Source organism: Abramis brama (genome assembly GCF_963993115.1).
Source record: "Abramis brama genome assembly, chromosome: 10".
Classification (NCBI taxonomy): domain Eukaryota; kingdom Metazoa; phylum Chordata; class Actinopteri; order Cypriniformes; family Leuciscidae; genus Abramis; species Abramis brama.
In genome coordinates this window covers 21,783,536-21,808,491 of record NC_139972.1, presented here as the reverse complement: position 1 = coordinate 21,808,491, position 24,956 = coordinate 21,783,536, and the positions used below count along the sequence as shown (strand labels likewise).

The 24,956-nt window shown below is 39.4% G+C and overlaps 1 protein-coding gene across 6 annotated transcripts in view; it reads right to left on the bottom strand.

Moving 5' to 3' along the window:
• myo1cb (myosin Ic, paralog b) overlaps positions 1 to 24,956 on the bottom strand; it is a 44,327-nt gene that overhangs the window by 11,280 nt on the left and 8,091 nt on the right. For 4 of the 6 annotated variants that reach the window (XM_084126960.1, XM_084126959.1, XM_084126962.1 and 1 more), the window contains 5 exons: positions 5,365 to 5,520; positions 5,159 to 5,274; positions 3,723 to 3,921; positions 3,127 to 3,207; positions 2,692 to 2,871 (listed from right to left, as the gene is read on the bottom strand). In XM_084126960.1, coding sequence (XP_083983086.1) covers positions 2,692 to 2,871; positions 3,127 to 3,207; positions 3,723 to 3,921; positions 5,159 to 5,274; positions 5,365 to 5,520 — 732 coding nt within the window. Of the gene's footprint in view, positions 1 to 2,691; positions 2,872 to 3,126; positions 3,208 to 3,722; positions 3,922 to 5,158; positions 5,275 to 5,364; positions 5,521 to 6,923; positions 7,035 to 12,729; positions 13,020 to 24,956 lie in introns of those variants that run through there. The other 2 variants (XM_084126961.1, XM_084126958.1) reach the window with 2 other exon arrangements.

The following is a 24,956-nucleotide window of genomic DNA, read 5'->3' as shown; positions in this document are numbered from 1 at the left end:
GGACTGACCATTAGAGCAGTCCTACATATGGAAGAAAGCAGGTCCTACCTGGAAAGGGATGGAACTACTACATGCCTTGTAGAGTGAGCTATAGCTCCAAAGGGGCACAGCATATCTTGGTATGCCAAGGCAATGGCATCCACTATCCAGTGGGCCAACCTCTGTTTGGAAACAGCCTTTCCCTTCTGCTGACCTCCAAAGCAGACAAAGTGCTGCTCAGAGCTCCTAAAACTCTGTGCATTTGGTCCACGTAAAAGTGCAGGGCACGAACGGGGCACAGCAACGCAAGGGTTGGGTCTGCCTCCTCCAGGGGCATCACTTTAAAGTTCACCACCTTGTCCCAAAAAGGAGTAGTGGGAACATTGGGCACAAATCCAGGGCGGGGTCTCTGGATTATATGAGAGTCAACCAGCCCAAATACCTGGCACATTTGGCTGACCGAAAATGCCTACATGTCTCCCAACCTCTTGATGGACGTGAGCGTGGTCAGGAGCACTGTCTTAAGGGACAGGATCTTAAGCTCCTTTGACTCTAGCGGCTCAATGGGCACTCTGGGAATGAGGCGTGCCCGAGGAGGATTTCGTCTCCTGGCGCCTCTCAGGAACCTGATGATCAGGTCGTGCTTTCCCAAAGACCTACCATCCACTGAATAGTGATGTGCTGTAACAAACACTTTCAAGGTGGAGGGAGACAGCCTTCGCTCCAACCTCTCCTGCAGGAAGGAAAGCACAGAGCTAATCGGGCATTTACAGGGGTCCAGGTGGGCAAGTAAGGCACAACCATTCATAACCTTGCACAGTGTTTGTGCAAGATGGCTCACTGGGGATAATGCATATTTGCGTAGGCCCCAGGCCCAGCTGTGTGCCAGCGCGTTCGTGCCTGTGGGAGGATTCCTGGGAGGCAAACAGGTCTACCTGTATGTGCCCAAATCGACTCCAGATCAGCTGGACCACCTGGGGATGCCCGATTGAGCTCACCCGGAATATAAAAAATGAGCCGCTGTGCTCGCACAACAGATCTCAAAGTGAGCCAGAACGACCCAGTCGTCGAGATAGTTGAGAATACGGATGCCCACTTCCCTTAACGGGGCAAGGGCACCCTCCACTACCTCCGTAAAGGTGCGGGGAGACAGGGACAGCCCGAAGGGGAGGACCTTGTATTGGTATGCTCGACCCTCGAAAGGGTCTAAATATGGTCTGTCAAGGCAAAATTAAAACATGGAAGTACGCGTCCTTCAGGTCGATCTCTGCAAACCAGTTTTTGGGGCGAATGCACTTGAGGATGCATTTCTGCGTTAGCATCTTGAACGAGGGCCCGGTTCAAGACTCGCAGTTTCAAGACCGTTCATAACCCACTGCCTTTCTTGGGTAAGATGAAGTACAGGCTGTAAAACCCTGATTTCGTCTTGGCTGGAGGGTTCTCTTTTAGTGCTTTGGGCTGATGGACTTGCAAGAGGGCCATAGCATGTAAGGCGGAGGCAGCCTGTCCAGCGGCACTGTAGGCCTTGGTTGCAAGCACGGGCAGAGAACTTGCAGGCCTTGAATGGGAGACGTGGGCGATTCTGCCAGGTGGCAGCACTTTACAGGCAAAAATGCACCCCAATTGCATGATCCACCTGTGCAATCTCCACGTATCCTTTGGCTACCCCACCATCAAGGGTTGTGAGTAGTAGCGAAGCGGCTTCAGGCAGTAAAACTTCCATAACCCTCCTCCTCATGCACCTCCGGGAAGAAAGGTACCGGGCAGGACGATACTGTGAAGCATGCCCCGCGCCGAGAAATCGATCGGCATCTGAGATGCTGGGTGCAGAGAAACCAGAACGGGGAATGATGGAGGGGACTTTTTGAAGGTACTCGAGTCTCAACTGTCATGTTCCCACAGTGAGAACACTGCCTCAAGCGTGTTGACGGCTCAGACATGCGAGGCAGTGATCGCGGCTGTCAGATGGGGTCTGACAAAAACAGACTGCTTTTGTGTTGATGCGTCCAGGGGTGAAACACAGCTGAATGCACCTTTTCTGCAACGGAAGAGCGTCTCCTCTCTAGCGAAGGTGAATGGCAGAACGAGTAAAAGACAACCACTTGGCTCCGAAGCAAAAAGCTGAATGAGTGACTTGCCGGCCTTATATACCCGTATGTCCAGGGGGATGGTTTGGCATGAAAATCTCACTCGTCAATCTTCATTGGCCCATTTTCTTACTACCCGTAGGTGATTGGGATTGAAATATCCTCACCGTCACATCCCTAGTATCAACGTAACATCGAACGTGACTGACTGAAGGGGAACGACAATCTCATGAAGCATAAACGTTATTTCTTAGAATAATGCAGGGTAACAGTTTCAACAGAAGCAAATACTATCAATTAAAAACCTCGTAGCTCACAGTAAGGTTCTCTTTATGTTGTCTTTAAGTTATTGTTAAAAATCCATTTTATTTTATTTTTTTAACTCTGAGGTGGAAACAAGCTTTCATAATTAATGGAGGGACGACAGACAGAGACATAGACATGGGAGCAAGACACAACATCAGATTTTAACCAGCATCTTTACTTGACCAGCATGACCCAATGTGTCTGAAGCATGTGTGCTAACTACTAAGCCACAGCTTTTTCTTAAATGTACAGCTGTCTTTCCATCTCAGACTAGGTCATCAGCTGTAACCATAACAAGTGTGTGAGGTCTGTCTCTCACCTTCACCAGATACTGGTACTGTTGGGCATTCTTCTCCAGGCCCAGCCTCCTCAGGAGATCATCCTCTCCTCCTTCAATGAGCTGATAGAAGATGTGGAAGTTTCTCTCGCCATGGCTCTGGTGTACGACGCGTGATTTCTCCAGCAGGTAATTCAGGATGTGACCCCCTACTGGAGCACCCTGCCAACGGGGACACCCAAAGGGAGAAGCAGAGGGGATAATACCGGGTTTCTGACACGCATGCAAGCACGCATAATTTCACACAAACACAAGCACGTAAACACGCAGGTGGATGCAGCCAAATCCCCAAACCAAGAAGAGAATTGTAGGGGTAAAGGTGTATCGACAGAAGGTGAATCATAGCAATTGAGATGTGAGCTTTGCTTGATGATCATGTAACACCATTAATATTGTTTAACAAATGATCAAACTCACCTTGAAGTCAAACTGAATGTCCATGTATTTCCCAAAGCGACTGGAATTGTCATTTCGTAAAGTTTTTGCATTTCCAAAGGCCTGAGAGAAGAGTTATTCAAAGGAAAACAAAGAATATGTGAAGGAAAAATGATGAATATAACAATTCACTACAGCATACAGAAAAACAATCTTTATCATTTACACAAATACGCTTATACACACACTACTAGATCCACACACAATGCTATTTTACAGGAAAGCACCACATCTGCGAAACATCTGGCAGAACGGCAGTCTGCGCTGCTTCCGTTGGCCTTTCCATTTTTAGACGTCCTTCATGTATGCCCCAGTCTTATCGCACAGATAATAACAGTGGCGTATAATTACTGGAGAGATTTATACTGAAACCAGGACAACAAACTGCTCAGAATAAACTCTGGTCTTTTCCTTGGCATCACTGAGAGTCATTCAGAGCATTTTCCGCTATGACAGCAGTCCAGGGCAACAATTACAGCACGTACTGATCTCACCACTATACACTGGCATTTGGAGATTAGTAAAATTGTATGTCATGATGAAACATGTTAGTTTAAATGTGCTGTGTACATGTTTACCTCCAGCACAGGGTTGGATTGTAGCAGGCGATCTTTGACGGTCTGCACATGCTCACTGGCAGGGCAGGTGAAGGCGTAGTACTGCAGAACCTTCTTGGAGGCTTCTGTCTTTCCAGCACCACTCTCACCTGAGATGAGGATGCACTGGTCCCGTCTCTCAGTCCGCATGGAGCGGTACGCATTATCACCCACGGCATAACTGTATAGGGAATATGTCAAGATCATAAATGCTTAGTTACAGTATGTAGATTTCATAAAGTATTTTTTTTTTTTAAATGTAACAAAATAAGATTACAATAATAATAATAATAATAATAATAATAATTAAAAATGATAATTAATAATCTAAACAAATTAAGTATTTCAGTTGCTGAAGTAGATAAATAAAAATTAAATATTTATATAGGTTAAAATTTGCATATTTGGAATTAAGAAGAATTTATTTTACACATTTTTATTTATTTATTCAATTTTCTTGAATTCACATTTACTATAAGCAAAAATTAAAGTACAATAACTAAATAAGCAATAATGTAATATTATTGCTTTATTAATGTATTTTATATTTTATTTTGTTTTTGACAATTTAAATTTGTCACATAAATAGTAATAAAGAATAATACACACAAATAATAATAAAAAAAAATACAAACAACAACAACAATAAAATAATAATAATAATAATAATAATAATAATAATAATAATACTACTAAACATTAAATTCATGTTTTTTCACACTGCGCTTATCCCTGGGGTTATTGTCGTTCGAAACACTGCTCTTAAACATAGGTATAGGAACATTTCACACTTACAATTTAGAAGCAGGGTTATCACTGCTTTAACTGTGCTATACTTGTACAGTGTGAAATGATGCGGAGTTAGAATGTTACAGCTAGACGTTTAGCAACAGAAAACCAATCGCATACTCATATTTGCGTGCTTTAGACAGTCACGGAAACACTGCGCATTTGATAAACAATAAATTCAGCATTTGAGAAAAATGGAAAATGTCCAAAACATTGAGAAAACATTGGAAAAATGTTAACTGTTAATTGTTAACCCCGCTATTTATGAGCAGTGTGAAACGTGAAGCAAGATAACCCAGGATTCCGTTTACCCAGGGTTTAGAATGACCCAGGGTTAACTATTTTAAGTGTGAAAAGCCCGTATGTTATGCTTGTATGAGAACTTTAGTTTACACAGTCACACCTCAAATGTTACTTTGAAGCTTCTACCGATTTTTTTAAATTTATTTTTTAATAAATAAGAAATGCTAAATAAGAACAACTACCACAAGGATGTGAGTTTACATGGTTGACAAACTGTTGTAGTCCTTATTTAGCAAATAAAAACCATTAGCCTTCCCATTGGTGTACTCTACACAATAGAAGAGAGCAGAACAGTGGGTAATAATGACTTCTTGCTGATGCCTTACATGTGAGGTGAGACTTCATAGAAATTGACGCCCCTGTATCGTTCCATATGCTGTTTAGTGTAAATCTCCAGCTCTTTGTAGGGGTTCACTGACACCAGCACTGAGCCAATGTATGTCTGTGGGAGAAAGATAAACACAGAGGGGTCACATCAATACTCTGGGCTTTGAGCTTTAAGGGTGAATAGAACAGGAACAACAGCTCTTACATAAATAAGGTTCTCCTTGAAGCGCTTGCGGAGGTTCTCGATGAACGCCACCTCGCTGGTGTGGTTCTCCAGCAGGACAAAGTCCTGCACGCCCACCCGGTCCCTGGCTGTCAGGGCGCTCTCCATCATGACCCGGATTCCGTCACTGCCCACAGCCTGACAGAGAAAGAGCAGATCTGAGAAACAGAATCACACTGGCAGCCTCTAGAGACAGAGCAGCTCGAGGTGATATATAAACACTGCAACACACACAGCATGCCAAGGCCCTCCGAGAGCCTTGACTCAACCACTCCATCATAACCCCTCCCATTTCATATCATACCCAGACTTCAGCTCATTTGAAACCCAGCTAAATAAAGCTTTTTATTTAAAGCATTTGTATGAGGTATTTCTCACTGAACCACACATGCCATTGTGGACAAGATGTCACCATCTGAACAATGGAAGTACAATATCAGGTTGAGGTTAATACTCTAAAACACTAAAAACCATGGTATTAGTGTGGTACCTTACTAAAAAAAAGTCATGGTAGTACTTCCTGGTACTTCCTGAGTTTAGAATTGCAATTCGGAATGCAAGAGACACTACTGTTCAAAGGTTTGGGGTTAGTGAGATTTTGTGAGAAAGATATTTATCACAGTTTCCACAAAAATATTAGGCTAAGCTGCACAACTGTTTTCAGCATTGATAATAATATGGAATATTTCTTGAGCAGCAAATCAGCATATTAGAATGATTTCTGAAGGATCATGTGACACTGAAGACTGAAGTAATGATGCTGAAAATTCAGCTTTGCATTACAGGAATAAATTGCATTTTAAAATATATTCAAACAGCAAACAGTTATTTTAAATTGCAATAATATTTCACAATATTACTGTTTTTACTATATTTTTTATTATATATATGCAGCCTTTGTCAACATAAGAGACTTCTTTCAAAAACATTAAAAAAAAATCTTACAGACTCCAATCTTTTGAACAATAGTGTACATTGGTGCCATATCATGTATTCACCGATATTAAATATTTATTTTTATTTTAAAATGTTTAAATATTGGATATAAGCAGGTCAACATAATATCACTAATTTGTCATGCTCATTTACCCAATTTAACTCTAATAATTTAATAACACTGTTAAAAGTAATCTTTAGTAAATCTCAAAATGAATATCTGTTTTTCATGCATGCATTGGATTTTAAAATCAGCCATTCATTGTATTGGCCAAAAAGTTAAAATTGCACATCCCATTGTTTGAAATACCATATAAACACTGTTGTAAAGCCTATTAATACAGTAATCATCATAAGTATTATGGTACACCTGTATTTAAATACCATAGTATTATTACCATAGCGCTCCATGGCACCACCACAGGACTATTTATAAGGGTACAAGGCTGTTTTCTCTATCATTAACTTGAAAACATTACCTTTACAAAGAAACAAGAAGCTCTAAACCATCAATTTTCACACTTAAACCACATCTGTGGCTACATCACTGCAAACTCCACCCAAACTCAAGTGTGCTGTGAAAACAGAAACGCAATCATACTCACATTTATTACCACATCTGTATCTTTAAAGTGAAAACCCTTCTCCACAATGGCGGCCTGGGTTTTCCGCATTAGATCGCCAATATTTGAAAAATCCATGGTGTCGATAAAACCTAAGCTGTCGATCCTTGTCCAGAGATGCTCTTTAGCTCAGGCATAAATTAGTAGGACACAAAAATGTACTAATTTCTAGCAGGTCACTTGTCATCTGATCAAAGAGGACTATGGGTGACACTTCCCAGCTTGAAACAGAAAAGCGCACTTACACCCACTCACACATACACACAAACACCCTCAGATGAACAAATGCGTGATTATGCATTGAAATACACACAGTCACATTGTGTGAATGCACCAGCTGCCACGGCTGTTGTTTTGCTATTGACACAGCAGCAGCCGTCCCCTGGAGGGAGAGACAGAGAGAGACAGATACAGCACACCTGAGCAAGCACTTTAATTAAGGTGATGTTCAACAACTACAACGAGAGGGAGGCTAACGGTGGGAAAAAACAAGCAGTAAGAAAAACATAACAGCCGAGCGAGAACAGTCGACAAGTGTAGTGCCAGGAAGTGACTTCATTCCCAATCCGTCAGCCTGCTGAATGCCCCAACAGAGCTGCATCAATTCTGAAAGTCTGACACAGCTTTGCAAACTCTCGCTCTTGTTCCCCATTAGGCCGGTTTCGACTTTCCAGCTCAAATCTGGTTTCATGCAATCTGCATGAAACACCCACATGGAATCTAGTTTTCATAAATTAGACAAACCAAATTTAAATGCTCTGCATTTCAATCAGAACCAGATCGAAATTCAAGTGTAATTCATCATTCAGGACAAAACCCGGACAAATGCAGACAAAATAAGCAGTGTTAAGGTGTTCAGAGAGAATAGTTCATAGCTATGCGGTTGCTAGGTTGATCTGGATGGTTGCTAGGTGGTTACTTGCTAGCTCAAGTGTAGTAGTGTACATATTCGATTCAAACTAATAAGAGTGCAGACACTCATTCCCAACGATCATATTTGAAAAACATATTAGAGCAGTGTGCAGTGAACATACGACACACTTAATCTTGGCTTAATCGCATCTACTTGTTATTTGTCTGTATATTCTGCAGTGACGCAGGACTGACAGGTAATAATTGGTGGTTGAGTCATAATCAAAACTAAACATGCTGGTTAGACAGACCATGACATCATCAGCTGGTCAACTCAAGAATAATATGTCCAGCCAAAAGCTTTGTTTACAAAAGAAATAACAGGTTAGCTATTAAAATGTTACATCACAACCATGGAAACATTTAGAAACATGCCGAATGAGAGAGGTACATGAGCCCATAAATTTAAGCCTAAAAAGTTAAACACAGAAATTCCCAGCTTGGTGAGTATTTGCTTAAACACCGTCGGTTATGTCTCAAGTGAACATAAACAGTTGAGAAAAAAAGTCACATATGTATCAGTATATAGGATCTATGCAATCGTTCTTAAAGTGACAGCAGCCTAATATTCCTGCTGCCGTCTATGTCATTAATTAGCCTGGTTCTACCAGACTCTCGTACATTTCATTTGTACAGAGAGTCTGGCCTCTCTCCATTGACAAGCGTTAACTTCCTTGTATTCTGTTGAAGTTTAAAACTATTGGATCTGCCCAGAGTCACTCTGGATCTGCCATAACCAATCGCTAACCTTTGGTCGTGACATAACCCTACAACTCAAACTAACGCACGACATCAACGTCATCGTTCTCAGCCACTCCCTCTGTTCGCTGATTGGGCCGCCAAAAATTTGGCCGGAGAAAACCAAAGAATACACCACAATCCCAGACGTAGTACTGAAGGGAAATTGAGCGGAAGTACGCAGGAGGGCGGAGCCAGGCTAGTCATTAATGTTAATCAAACAAGAAAACACTCATTGCTCTTTAGTAGATTTAGTATGATTCATCTATATTTAGGCTAATTTATACAGTGAAGACTATGCAGTGTTGTTTTACATTTGATTACTTTCTGTTGATAAAGACTGTTCTGTTTTTTATTTTTGTTCATTTCACTGCTATATTTGTTAAGCTCTAAGCTGTTCCTAATCACCTCAGGGAATGGAATGTATTACGCATGTTTCTTGCCAATAAATAAAGAGTTGTCAACTCATGATACTTTCTCATCTCTTCATTTTTTTATACTTAAAATATATTGTTGTTAAGAATAGTATTATATATTTCTGTGATCGGTATCGGTGATCGTATCAGCCAATATTGTTTCCACTGATATCGGCCCCAAAAATCCTTATGGGAGCACCCTTAGTTATCTGGGCATCAGATGTAAAATCTCTTTGAGCTGCCAAAAACCAACACAAATGAATCCAACCATTCATTTACACCAATAAATATGCTATAACCAGAAGGCAGACCCTCGTCTCACCAAGTCTCCTTCCTATGCTACTTTCTAAAGAAACAGGCGTCATTACACCATTGTTCTTCTTTATGGATTTGTTTTCCTGCTCCCACCCCTGGTCCCCTTCCCCAAGCTTGCTGGTCTTTAAGGCAAGCTACGACCCTTTGTCATGTGCTAATTTTTTCCAAATGCTGATCTTAAAACAAAACAACTCTGGGCAAATTATTCATTATCCATTTCACTCTAACCTTCTTTAAAAAATAAGTAACAAGAAGGGAGAGATTTGTGCTTATAAAGTCACTGGGAAGAATTTAACAATAATTGCCTTTTGCTCGACCTTCCAAAATCCTAGCGATTTGCTCGGTTCTTGTGAGCAGAGCTGAGTCAGGGAGATCTGCCGAGTCAAGCTGCCTTCGTCAGCGCTTCTCACATTGCAAAAAGACATTAGCAGTCTTCGGAAACAGACTGATAGGGACCAGAGCTATGATTACAAAGATTGATTTTTTGAAAGAGTGAACGAGCAAGTCAAACACTTCAATATTTAATTTCTCTAAGGGCAAGTCAGTGATTCTGTACAGTTAACAACTCCTGGTCGATGAACAAGAAGGGAATGTGTTGTGCATTTTTTTCATAGTTAATGAAGGCAGTGGATAAAGGGCACATTCCTAGATATCCAGAGCAAAGTCATGTGCTCCTCCCCTTTTCACTGGGAATGGCGAAAAGTAAATCTTGTATGCTTGCTTATGATTTCAAGCTTTTGAGGTTACCAACTGTTTCCATCCTGATTGAGTCATCTGGCTCACTTGTTACCTCGCTCTTCTTTCCTCTCCTGCTTGGCAGCAGGAAAGAACAAGGGGTGGAGACACAGAATTTTGTGGAGAGGCACAGCTACATTAAAAATGATGATAGATTCATAAAGGTGTTTTTCCAAGTATGGCCATATTATTGTCCCAGCAGAATATTAAAACTACAAAAAAGTCAACTTTTTGTGTTTATTATATTATTAATAATTATTTAATTCAATATATATTGTGTAAAAATGATTTCTTGTGTGAAAACAATTTTACCCCAATGCACAAGTATAACTGCCAAGTTAGTAGTTTAAGTTAAAATGTCATTTCCACTCCTAAAGCTGTCAAATACAAGGAAATGACACTGTAGTGGAAATTTGTATGATACTTCAGAAAAAAAGGACAAAATTGACAGATGCAAATTAAATAAACTGGTCAGAGTATGCAATGTTTTAGGAAACTTCATTTACTAAAATGTGCACAGGGGCCAAAGGTGCCCATATTTAAAGAAACACTCAAAGAGGCTTCCCACAATATTAAAACCAATGATGATACATGCGAGGAGGAGTGTGGGATTCTTGTTTGTTTATTTTCCTTTTTTGTTTTTTTGGAAAGTGCAAAAAGATCAGACTCCTGCGACGTAGATTCATGCAGCTGGTCAGAGGGGGAAAAACATATTTAGCACTTCTCCAAATGTAATGCAACTTTTTTGCCCCCGTTTTGCATGTCAACAGTAAAGAGCTTGTTCATAGCCATGAAACTGATATGAAACACTTCTAAGTGCTTAAAACAATCAAAATCTGCACACAGAGACCCCAACATGTGCCTTTCTGCGCATCATATTATATCATCCTTTAATCAAGCCATATTCATCAACAAATCTTCACAGAAGACGTCTTACAATGCTCATTTAATTACCACCACCCAGATGGTGAGAAATTCCATGGGTGGCATTGTAATTCACGCTAGTCTGCTGAGTCGATGGCTGTCCTTGTGTTGAGGGGTTGGTTTGGAAAGTCAGCTGGTGGCTGTCAAACTCCAGGGGGAAAGTTGACAGACAGGTGTGACTGGCTCTGTCCAAACAGGTGAAGAGTCTTACATCACATGCACCCCCTCCACATGCCAAACTCACTAACATACTTTTTGACTTAGAAAAGATAAAGTGACCGGTTATCCTTCATTTCAGCCTGCCGGACAATGCAAGGCATTCACGTCCAGAGGGCATTTGAAGAGCATGAGTCGGGAGAACTGTAAACTGCTTAAGGGGCCGTCACAGTATTTCCGGCTAGTTTCATTCTTACAGCTTTTCCTGCACAATCATATATAGATGTATAGCTATGGCCTTCCTAAATATCTCAAGACTAACCATTTCAAATCTCCAAGGTCACTCAGAGCAGCATGTCAATATGTTAACTTAATTTCCTCTTCCTAAGATTTGGATCTTCCTGTGAACAGTGCAGCTGTTTAGCAATTCAATGGAATCTCGTGAGAAACTGCACCAGATACCATAAATCTAATGTCAGATATTCATCAACCCTCTGCACTTATTTGCCTACGACAAAATGTGCACATCTAAAGTACTGCAGACCGCAATGTGTGTTTATTTGAATATGAAATGATGCTCTGCAAATGACTCGTAGCGTTTCATGACATTGAATGGTGAAAGGCCTCAGAAACACAAAGCTCAAACAATGACGGTCTCAATCTTGAGTGCTTGTTCTTGAAGTTTCTGTTGGCTATCAGGGGAAGGTCGTGGATGACACAGACAGGAAGAAATGTAGTAGGGTGGAATGGCTCGATGACAGACGCCAGTTTCAATATCTCTCTCACTCTCACTCAGAAAGATAGCCTGGAATTTAACAGTGACTGCTGCTGGTTCAAAGCCAGAGATTGCTTCACTGTGAGATGACACTATGGCATGAACATAGATACTGATTGTCAGAATGTTCAGCATGAAAGAAGGTCCCAAGATACAGGATAAGCACAAGTTAAGATAAGCATAAGTTGGTTGTTTGGACCAACAAAACTCAAAATCCTTCTTTTCAGAGGAAAAGTGATTTTCACTATTTATATCACCATTTCACTACATAATTGAGACGAGATCGGCCGATATTCATGCCTGCGTTGTCGAGGTTACTCTTCTTTAATGAACAACCTAGCCAATGGATAACACATACAAAAATGTACTTAAAAAGGAAAAAAAATTCATTTCAGTGAAATACCTAAACCTCAGGCACTATAAATTAATATAACAAATTGGTAAAACTATTTACTGTATCACACACATATACATATATCTATATACGTGTGTGTGTGTGTGTGTGTGTGTGTGTTTGTGTGTGCATGTGTACATTACACGATAGATAGATAGATAGATAGATAGATAGATAGATAGATAGATAGATAGATAGATAGATAGATAGATAGATAGATAGATAGATAGATAGATAGATGATTCCCTGTGTGTCATACTTGCATTCCAGCCATGCTAGCAAAGCATTACATATTCTAGACACAAAATAAATTGACAACTTTGGACCAGAACCACATATTTCACTTTCATAAGACCCTCGCTGACATTGCAGAAATCTCTCCCAGCTGCTTTTGTTTAGTATGGAGCATGCTGTGGTTCTTACCATGCCTCGGTACTTCATCTTCCCGTTCTTCCCAGCTTGTTGCTGTAAGTGTATGAATTATTAGTATTTCCAAAACAGCGGCTCTCACTTGAGAAAGTGTACAGAGTTTGTTATTTTAACTTTGTCTGCACCATGTGTGGGAGCGTCCCAGCTGCCATTTCTTCAGCTTTAACTTTCAGCTTTAACTCTCTCTCTCTCTCTCTCTCTCTCTCTCTCTCTCTCTGCCTACGGAGGCACAAGTCAGTCCTTCTGAAAAGTGACACACTCCCCCTCTCAGCCTTCCTCGACTCATTTGCTCTATCCTCCTGCAATGGGATTTACAGTGAAAGCTAAAACTTTCCAGCCCCCCTGTAGTAGCCCTGCATGTGCCTGCCCTTAAAAACCATCCTGTGCCTCTTTAAGAAAATATTACAAACAAAATGTGTACGAAATAATAATAGGAAAACACGTCGTCTCATGCTGACACTTCATGAGAATTCAGGGATTTGGTATTTGGAACTCGGGAAAGCTCTGTACCTAGCATTGCATGTTGGATGATATGCAGCTAACTGATTTTCCCAAGTGAATTTTCCTCCTCCTCCTCCCTCCTCCCTCCTTCCATGCTGCGCCAGTGCATGCTGAAGCAAATCTGAGGCAGATTTCAGATAAGGATCCGTCAAGAAGGTAATTAATGTGCTCAAACGTGGCTCAGCTGCCCGAGAAAGAAAAACAGGCCAAGTGCACTTCATAGTGCACAGATCACAATCACTTATGGTGCTTAACTTTTAGTTTATAACCTCATGTCACTCACAGGCATTAACACAGATGATTTATGGCTATTGTTTCTGTGAGATAAACAGATAGAGAAAGAGATAGTACAGATAAAATGAAGGATAAAACCAAGAAGAAAATTATTTATATTCAGCTAAAAAATATTGTGTCAAAGTTTTACGAAAGCTCTCTGCAAATCAACGTAATGAGACTGAAAAAATGGCTATGCATCAGCACTTTTGTTTTATAGAGTCTTTCTGGTGTAGGGCAAAGGGTTAATGTATGAAGACACACCCCATTTTCTCCTCTCCACCCAGTAAGAACACATCACACCACCTGTTCAGTCCACACTCAGGTAAAACCTTAACCAAGGTCACTTCCACTGACCATAATCAAAGCAGCGCCCTCTACTGGACACTCCAAATGACATAACTGTGCGCAGGGAAGCAGGATTTAATTTAAGTTGCAAAATATAGGAATGCAGCATTGCACACTGTGATTCATATAAATCCTCCACTATTCTTTCGGTCCTATCAATCTCTCATTCTCTCACTCGCTCCCTTTCCCACTTATGCCAACATAATCAGAGACCCCGCCTGCAGGAATCTAAGTAATATTTTCCAGACGTATGAGCTGCTCTCTCTTTCTCTCTGGGAACATTGACATTACAGGTTCAGCGTGTAAGAAGAGCGGGCGCAATTATGTCACTGGACATTATATTTGCTCTCGATCTGCTAAGCATGCACACGCTTTTCTATCAGTATGTGTGCTCTTAAAAACTTTATGAATTTATGACGAGTGGCTACAGTCAATGGATTACAATGGTTGTCTAAGGAACAGCTTCTAAATCAACCCACTGTCTGATCCGGGTTGCTTTGATCCATCTTTCAAAAGCTGTCTTAACGCCATCCTTTAATATCGGGCAATAAGGCAATTTGTTAGTGCTCCACCTTACTGTACCTAGAAATGAGCCAAATATGATAGAGCAAAGATCTACTGATAGAGAAGAGATAGACAGAACTTAAAGCAATAGTTGTTTTTTTTTAATTAAAAATTAAAACGTAAAAGTCTTTTTTTTACTTCCCACATGAAACAAAATGCTGTATCTACTATCTTCCATACAACAAAAGCATATATGAGTTTGCTAAATGTAAAAAAATCATCTAAAATTGTATCATCTTTTATTGGAAAATTAACATTTGATCAAACTTTGATAATTGACTTAATCTTCTAAACAACTGAGAAGATGGTGATCAAACTACATTTTATTTAAAAAAAAAAAAAATCACCCGTCAAGTTTATAATATACATTGCATCAGCATTTGAAAGTCAAATTGGACGACTACAGGAACTCATCTCAAGAACACTCATTTAACAAAAAAATTCTGAAAAAAATATCAGTCAAATATAGAAAATATTCAAATCAGGATGTCAAAGGATGAAAACATGTCAAAACCAACACGTGTTCACTAACCCAGTGAAGTTTTTCAAGTGGATTGGTGTTTATTCTCTTTAGCATGCAGTGTGAAGTATTTCACTCAGTTCCCTGATCAGTCCGATTCAATTTTGGCGAATGAAGAACAAATTTATACTCGCGTACATTATGCATTATGTACTTTGTTGTCTCTGACAGTAAGCATGTTGAAGCCACTCAAGCAGACATTTTCACCCACTTCTCGGAAAGCAATAATGTAGCCAAAACATCCGGTCGTGTGCGTGTTCTCCCTGGACCTCTGTTTCTCGTAAATACTACCGTGTATTGTGTACATTATTTTTTGACAGACATCAATGTCATGCTATCCAAATTATGTGGATTTGAAAACAGATGGATCATAAGGTAATATGTTCTTAGCTGGCAAGTATTCAGTGAAGTGATTGATGCCTATAAACCGACTGCCAGCCTAAGCTTTTGATGGATGTGATAACGAGCATGAGGGGGTGAACAATTTTTTTGGGGGGGGGGTAATTATTAGGGTTGTGCCCGTGATGCCATGCCCCCCCTACCCTGTCAGACCAGCCCAGTCTCACGGCAGTTCGTGAAATGGTCACGTAATAATCTATTGATTCGTGTACACGGACACATTTATCTGGGGTTTTTTTCGTGATGGTCAGCACGATTCCGTAGCATTAAGAGCGACTACGGTAGCAAGTAGTATGAAAGGCAGAAAATCCGGATGGTTGGGGTGGTGGATGGGTCAAACAACACAGGACTTTCACCCAGGAGACCGGGGATCCCGCGTGTCAAGTTTCCTAAACACAACCGACCGGATTTTTTTTTCCAAAACCCAACCGTCCCGTTCTTCTTTTCCTAAACCCAACCGTCCCGTTCTTCTTTTCCTAAACCCAACCGTCCCGTTCTTCTTTTACTAAACCCAACCGCCCCGTTGTTGTCCCGCATGTTATGGAAACGTAAGCCCACCCACGATCTTTTCATTAACTTAAGGGGCCGTGTTCATTTCACGGAATTCTTCCGTGGGCCCATCACGGAATTTTCGGCGATTCTTGCAAAGCTGTATACAGCTTCTGTGCTGCAGCCCGACTGGCAGAAAGAATCGTGCTACTTTTGTTCCCTTTACGTGCAACCTATTGGAAAGCCCGGATGAGTAATTAGTTGGGTTAGTAAAATAACGAAATTATAGTTTTTAAGTAGGAAAAAATATTTATGTAAAGAGATAAAGGAAAATAAAAAGTGCTTACGATATCATCGTCCATCGCAATGTTTTACTATAAAACTGCCAATTTTTGGGACATCACCCAACCCAAGTAATTATAAAACGTGCTGGAGATGTTCTAAATGCTTTTTGCGTAGTTCATTATACTTTTACAGAATTAAGTTTATTCCGTGGCTTAAATAAATTCCATGTTACTTGTCAAAAATGTTACATTAGGCTGTCGCAAAATTGACTTTTGAGAATCAAGTTCATTTTTTTACATGCACAAAAATGCTAATTTTTTGCACAACGTTTTTTTTTATTGTCTGTTATAAAAAAATATTTTATTTAAACCCATGAAAATGCAAATCCTGTTGTAAATAATACTGAAAAAAACAGTTACCCCTCATATTTATAATATATTATATTTAATATATATATATATATATATATAATATATTACATTATAATTAAAGACCTAATAAATGTAATAATTATTATTAATTTATCGAATACATTATAAAATCATTAAATACACATATGATTAAATTAAATTAAAATACAATTTCCGCATTGGATCATTTATGCACTTATTCTTATTGGGGAAGTTTATTTATTTAGTTAGTTATTATTCACATTACTTCATTTAGTTATTCAGTGTGTTGATTACATGTACGCAAAACAGCCACTTGGACATTCTGTAAAATATCTTCTTTTGTGTTCCTCAAAAGAAAGTAAGTCATGCAGATTTGAAACGACATAAACAGTTCATAAAGCATCAACCACTGTGTCAGACTCAGAGTGTGCCAGACTCTCTGAACTCAGAGTCTTCCTTCAGGTCACTGTCAAAGCAGGACTCACACATCCTCACATGGCGTTTTGGCGGAGAAACAAACACTCTGAGGTTTTGTTTGTTATGTGGGGCGTTCTATTCCTTATAGTGGCCAAATGACATCCGTGGGAAATTAGCAATGGAAACTCTTACTTTTTTCCCTGCATGCCTGTCGCGTATACTCGCATTTTAGGCCACTTTCAGGGTCAATGCTCTTCACTTCCTCTCTCTTTATCACTCAACAGAACACATTCCGCATCGAGAATTTTCTCATTTGCAGAATTTAAGTTTGCATATTTATAGCCCACTATGCTCTAAAAGTATTTATTTCACTTGTGATGGCAAAAGTACACAACACACTGTTTAGTTTGACTTACACTACTGTTCAAAATGTTGGGGTCGGTAAGATTTTTTCAATGTTTTTGAAAAAAAGTCTCTTATGTTCACCAAAGCTGCATTTATTTGATCTAATATTGTGAAATATAATTACAATTTAAAACTGTTTTCTATTTTACCATATTTTAAACTGTAATTTATTCCTGCGATGGCAAATCTGAATTTTCAGCATCATTACTCCAGTCTTCAGTGTCAGTGTTTGAGTGTTTTCTAAAAACCCTCTTAAGAACTGGAACGACAGGCCAACAATTAATGATGTAAATCCTAAAATACATGACTTTTTTATTTTTAAAAGGGGAAGTCTGTACATACAGCCCGACACACGTTTCCCCCGCTGCAGACTGCCTCTCAGAGAGGAGTCATAGTTAAGTCACTAGACTCTTCTATGTTTGCCAGCCTCCTCTGAACCTCCCGCCAGCTCTCAGGAACCCATGCACAAACAAATCATGTTTCAATCTCTTTTGTCCCAGACCACAATCATCTGTCCACATCATTTATTTGGAATTGGATCCTGGTCAGGACCTAATGATGTGGGCGAGACAGGCATTTTAATTCAAATTGTGTGTAATGAGACTTATGAAAATATTTGGTCTTTGTACTTGCTCAATCCATTCCCACCTCCTTTACTTCTCTTTTCTCTCTCTCTGCCCCTCCCTCCTACTCTCCACCTACTCTGTTACAAGCCTATTTATACTCTCACACTAGGACAGGTCTATTTGTAGAAGCGGTTGTGTCGGCCAGAGGATGGTACAGAGGGGCAGAAGATCAAAGCTATAAACTTTGATGGCCGTGTTTATCCTTCAACAATATGGCCAGCGTTGAAGTTAAGAAAAGACCTGAGTGTAATGAATGAACTTCAAAAAAACCTAGTTGGGTTTAACTGGAATAAGCAACACACCTCCTCTCTGTTCTGGTTGACCATTCAAACAAACTAACTCTGTGATTATTGTGATCTTGCTTTCACTTTTCACATTTGTTCATGACTTAAAGGGATAGTTCACGCAAAAATGACCAAAAATGTCTCTCTTCCGTGGAACACAGGAGGAGAAATTTTGAGCAACGTTCTGGTTGCACTTTTTCAAGCAATTGCAATCAATGGGGAACTTTCAAGCTCCAAAAAAGGCACAAAAAAACACCATAAAAGTAGCACTATGATAGGTTTGTGTAATAACCAGACATAATTTAAGTCACTATTCATTCACATTAATCATATAAGTCACTGACACGTTTGGGTGAACCATCCCTTTACTCTCCCTTCCTTACTGTGACTATCCCTGAGAATATGGTTGCAAAAAAATCCAACAATGACAATAAGTCCTTCTTTGTTTACTAATGTGTCATGGCCTTGAGCAATGAATGGGAGTGGTGAGAAAAGCCTGATACTGGGAAAAGGCCTAAAGTATCATGGGAAGTGGAGGATGGGAATGACATGAGGGCCGGTGAGTGAACCACAAAAAAAAAAAAAGTGGAACAATTTTTACATTTACGAGACCTGCAGAGGGAAGCAGACACATACAAAGAAAGTAAACCAAGAAGCAACCTACGGGACGCCCATTAAACATGCTATTTGAAAGGCAGTACACGAGGAAGGGAGGTGTACAGAATGTTGGAGGAGAAAAAGCAGAGAGAAAGCTGATAGTGTGTGATGTCAGAACAGAAGAATGTAATGTGGGTGTTAAACAGTCAGCACAGCACTGGGGACAACAAGAGAAAGAGAGAGTGAGAGGTAAAGACGGGGGGAAACCCATACCGTCTCACCAGAATGTAGAAATCAATGTTGTGACATAACTAAACAAGGTCACTGTGGCAACGTGCGTCAGGAAGTTGTAAGTTGACTGAGAGTGAAGCTCACAGCTTCATTTACTTCTTTCGTTTCCTCTCATCCCTTCTTCATCTGGGCTTTTTGAGTCATATAGTACCTCACGTGGTGGTGTAAAGCTTGCTCCACTGAACAGGACGAACACATTTCCAGACAACCTGGAGGCTTTAAAATGATGTGTTTTCTGGACAAGAAGGAAGGTTCCTCTCCAAAACCCAACCGGGCTCATGTCCATGGCACATTAATCATTCAGATGATTTGGAAAACCCATGGATACAGTGTTCTTTATACAAAAGGATGCACGTTTTTCCACTTAAAATCATACAGCTATGTTTTTTCAGATATATATTTTAACTATATTTCAAAATATAATATAAAATATATATTCAGCACATTTGAGTTATTTATATTTTCTCATATTTATTGGCCATCTTTATATATTCAATATGTGTATATATTATTTTATAAAAATAAGTAAGTAAATAAATAAATGTATTTCATTGAGCCACACTGTTTACAATAAAAATTTGGTATATGTATGAAATATCTAACATACTTTTCAATTCTTTGCCGTACAAGAACAGAAGCAGGCATTTCTTTTAGGTTTTCATAATGAAATAATCCATCAAGGCTTTCCAACAGAAGTGAAATGATCTATTAGGGAAGAAATCTCAAGTGAAAAAACATCAATCACACTTTTAGCTCTCTTACCAACACATTTAGGGGTGGGAGCCACCAAAAACACGCCTACTTCTGCAGCAGCCAACCGGTTATAAGGGAGGAGAAGAGGAAAGGACAAAGCATTACTTCACCACAGCATTAATTTTTTCTCACCAAAGAAGTTGCAATGAGGTACGAGTGGACATGACTGTACTCGTCAGAGGAACTCCAAACATCCTACTCATGCAAAAGCCCTGTACCCAACCCCCAAGCGGCCCTTCGTTTTTCCAGGACTGGTCTGGAAGCACAGCATAGCGGCGCTGCTTAGGGCCAGCTGGATCTCCCATTGCTTTCATATACAGCAGCTGGGTTGGCAATGCTCAAGTCTCCTCCTCCGAGATCTTAGAATACCCACAATGCCTTATAAGGGCAGGTTATGCTTCTGAGCGTGGGACAGGGGGTTCCCACAAGGATTCCTGTCTCTATGCAATGCTGAGGGGATGGAGGATGGAACAATGATGACACCGTCACCTCCTAGCTCTGTCTTTCTTTCTTTGGCCTCTAACAAGCTGTTTTCAGGGCACCTGCATCAGCCAATAAGAATCCGTAAGAAAAGTAACTTATTAAAATCCTATAGTTTTTATTTAAATAATTGAAAAATAAACAGCATTTTTTTTTTATTATTAAGGCATGACAACATCATAACATACAATATGAAAAATGGATATTCATTTTGAGGTTTGCTGAATTTTTTAGTGTTTAGAACAAGATTAATCTAATCTAATCTAAAAGGAAATCTAATCTAAATGTAAAACTAAGGGAAATGAGCATTAAATATCCAACACAGTCCAATATGATAAGTGTAAAAAGCCTCTAATATTAGCTGCTAATCGATATGGTACCAATATATTGTGCATCCCTAGTAGGGTGCTCTCTTAGTGTTGAGTAAAAGATGTGATGATCTGAGATCTCTTCCTCTACTGACAAGTCAAGGCAGTTGAGCTGTCAGTGGTCAATTAGAGATGTTTCTATTTCATTTTCAACACCACATCCACTGGAAATGGACTGCATAACAATCCTTGAAAATACAGATAACGGACCTTCCTGTTTTCCGCTTCTTTGGGGATCTGCAGCAATCAGACTGTTTCTGACAAAACACAAAGCGCGATTGCAGATTTCAGAGTCCGACGGACTACAGTTGCCCCTCTCACCTCAAAGTGTCCCACTCAAAGGAATGTGTTTAAAACAATTATTCACTAAAAGTTCAATAGTTCTCTCAAGCACTGCAACGCTGCTTACACTACTGGAGCCAAAGACCATCAAGCAACACTCAAACTTAGTCAAACTGGCTTTTGTTTAGCCAAACAAAATTATTGTATGAATAAATAAATTAATACATTTTTTTAAATCAACTTCCTTACATTTCATTACAAATCTGCATCCTGTTTGTTACATCGATACAAATTTAATTCAAATTCAGGGACTGAATTTGAATTTAAAAGTCATTCTCAACACCATTCTGAATGGTGTAAAAGCATGGAGGTCCCTATGTCACAGACACCCAAGAAAGCCTGACTTACTCAATAAATGCTAAATAAATTAAATAACTTCATGAATGTACTGTAGTGGGTTCATTCTGAGACTTTATTGAAACGTAACATTAAAGGAGGGAAAAAAAAAGTTTGCAATTCCATTGTGAAAATATTCTGCTCCAGAAGGAAAACACTGAAAAGACAAGATGGCCTATTACAACATCTCAGCTATGACACTATCATTTCATTATCCTGCATTGCTCAAATGCAAGTCATGGGGTGAAGTCAACACAACGTATCTGTGCAACATCTAGTCGTAGACCATTTGGCACGACGGCCAGCTGCTGACCAGACACTCAGCTGCTGCACAAACGTGACAGTTCTGTGCACTGGGACCAGAGAGTCACCACACCCATTCCACACATTACAGCCATAATTATGAGATACCAGCGGTTCCTTAGGGAAGTGCAAAAGGACAAATAATTAACTTTTGGCCAGTCTTACAGCTGACCCAGTGGGACTGTATATAGACAAACTCAGAATAGGGATGGGCATTTTAGTCATTTCGTCTAACTTTTTCCCCCATTTTGAGTACTCAGGAGCAGGGGGTGTTAACTTGGGGGGCTATTTTTGCACCAGACAAACCTTTTTTAGCATCTTATACTCTACTGTTCAAGTGTTTGTGGTCAGTTGTTTTTGAAAGAAGTCTTTTATGCTCACCAAGGCTGCATTTATTTGATCAAAAATACAGTAAAGTTAGTAAAATTATTAGAAATTTTAAAAGAACTGTTGTTCATTTCAATATATTTAAAAATGTAATGGCAAAGATGAATTTTTTAGCATCATTACTCCAGTCTTTAGTGTCACATGATCACTCAAAAATCGTTCTAATGTGCTGATTTGCTGCTCAAGAAACATTCTCTTATTATCAATGTTGAAAAACAGTTGTACAGCGTAATATGTTTCAGGAAACCATGATAATTTTGGGATTTAAAAATAAATAAAACATTGATAAATAAAAAGTTCAAAAGAACAGCATTTATTTAAAATAGAAATCATTTGTAATTGTCTTTACGGTCACTTTTAATGAATTTAATGCATCCTTGATGAATAAAAGTATAAATTTAATTCAGTGACCCCAAACTTTTAAAAGGTAGTCTTGATTTAAAAGTTAGGTTAAAAATGTAAAAACATATCTGAAGACAATTGTTGACCTGGATGTGCTCAATATCTATGACAACAAATCCAATTCTAATGACAACATCCATTCTTTTCCAGTGAATGAATACACATATATAAAAGATCTTTCATTGTCTGGAAGAGCTTATTACTACGTCTTACATAGTCAATCACTTGTTTTTTTAACTGAGTCACTCCACGTCTGGAAGCAACTGCCATGTGTGGGAAATGAGGTGCTTTAATGAGGTGAATCTAAATCTGATGTTGAACGCTCTGAAACATGCCTGGACTATGTTTTCACACACTTTCTTTATCTCTACTGCGATATCACCAAAATCAACATGCGATAAAATTCCTAAACAGGCCCCCCTATAATAGGGTGCAAGAGCCTATGAATTGTGACTCTTCTAACTCCAGTAAAACTAGTAGCCTATGACATACTGACTTTAAATACGAACTCAATCTTTTTCTCAAGGTGCGTAATATTTTGCACACATGGGCAGTAGTGCGTTCACAGTGAAAAACAAGTACACCAACCAGACTAAATGTGCTAAAGTTAGCGGCATCACATCAAACCTTTGAAACGTTATTTCGTTCAACTGGAAGCACCTGTTTCAGTGCAGTAAAAACTGTGCAAGTCAACTAGCCTATAGTGACAACTTTTTTAGCATTACTTTACTCTATGCTTCTGAATCCATCCTTGATTTTCCAACCATGACCACTATGGAGACAATATATTTTGTTAAAATGGTCAACAGCTCTGGAACGCTCAGGCACAATATGCACATTTCTGCGGTCTGGGTGCAAGGCCACACCTGGCCTGGATTGCATGACTTATCTCCATGCAGGAGTGAGCCTGGTTAAAGGTTAACCCATGCCTTACAGATCTCACCATGATCGTGAGAAGTGAAAGGAGCTCATAAAGTTTTCACTTCAAAGGTCTCTGATAAAGACTAAGATTTGATTTATCCTGAGGACGTAAGCATGTGAAGGATGGTACCATGAACAAGATAACACATAATGATCTTTTTCAAAAATGAAAAACTTTAAATCCTTCATTTTAAAATATGCTGATATATAACCAGTTGCCAACTGTGTCATATTCATATCTGTGATATATCCAGTTGCCAACTCGTTCTCATGCTTTAAGGGCACCATGGTTTTATCTTCAGTGGGTAAGGGTCACAAAGGTCATTGAGGCTCGGGAAGGAACATGGAGCAGAGCTCCTGCCTTGTTCATGTCTGTGGAGCATGTGTGCTGAAACACAATGGATGCAAACAGGCACGAACAAGCTGATTTAAAATAACATGGGGGCACAGTGAAAGGATGCAATCTCTGCTGTAATCTCATCTCTAAGCGCACCTCTGGAAGAAGCAATGTAAACTCATGTTACAATAATCCCTCAACTCCAGCCCCAGTGTCCGCCCTTGTCAATCATGGGAGATTGTAATCCCAGGGGAAAGGATCCCTGATGGATTACAGAATATCTAACACTGTCAGGTTAATCAGTAGTCTGTGTATGTGTGTCACTAAGCAAACCAGGATCTTAAGCTCCTAAAATACACAGTCAGCACAAGATGAGTAATATAAGCATGTAAACATATCTGCAATCTCAAATAACAGCCATTTAGCTTAATATATGAGAAATGAGAAAACGTTTGACTGATTAGAAAATGTTTGACTGACTCTCTGGTAAATCTAATGCACTGAAAGTCAGAATTTTTTAAATAATGTTCAAAAGTTCAGGGTCTTATGATGTTAAGTCGATTAGAAATAGGGATGCACGATATATCGGCCACCATATCAGTATCGGCTGAGATATGTAAATGAAGCGTTCAGATGCAAAAGCCTCTAAGTGCCATTTGAAAATTTCTTCTAGAATGGTCATGGTCATAATTTCACTTAAATGACAATTAATAGGTAATTTTCATTGCCATTTAAGTGAAATGACTGAACTTAAATATACAAACTTGATAAAAATGACCATTCTAGAAGAAAATTTCAGATGGCACTTAGAGGCTTTTGCATCTGGACTCTTCAAATTTTTAATGTTATAGTTATCGGCCTGATAAGAAAATTTGGCCGATATATTAAAGCCGATAAATAATGGATTATTTCCTTCAACTAAGACACTTTTTGGTGCGCACTGTTCGCCATGGCGGTTTTGAATTGCTTGAAATATGATTGAATCACTTCAAAAAGGAAAATGCAGTTCAGTGCAACATGTGCAGCACAAGTCTGTCATTTAGGCCACATATGAGAACATCATTAGAATGTTGTGCTTGTGACATGGATTTAATGAAGATACTCTTGTTTTTGTAATCAGGTTCTCAAAAAGTACATTCAAATTTTTCATTTAATTTATCGGCCAATATATCGGTTATCGGCTTTCAAATATCATGAATTA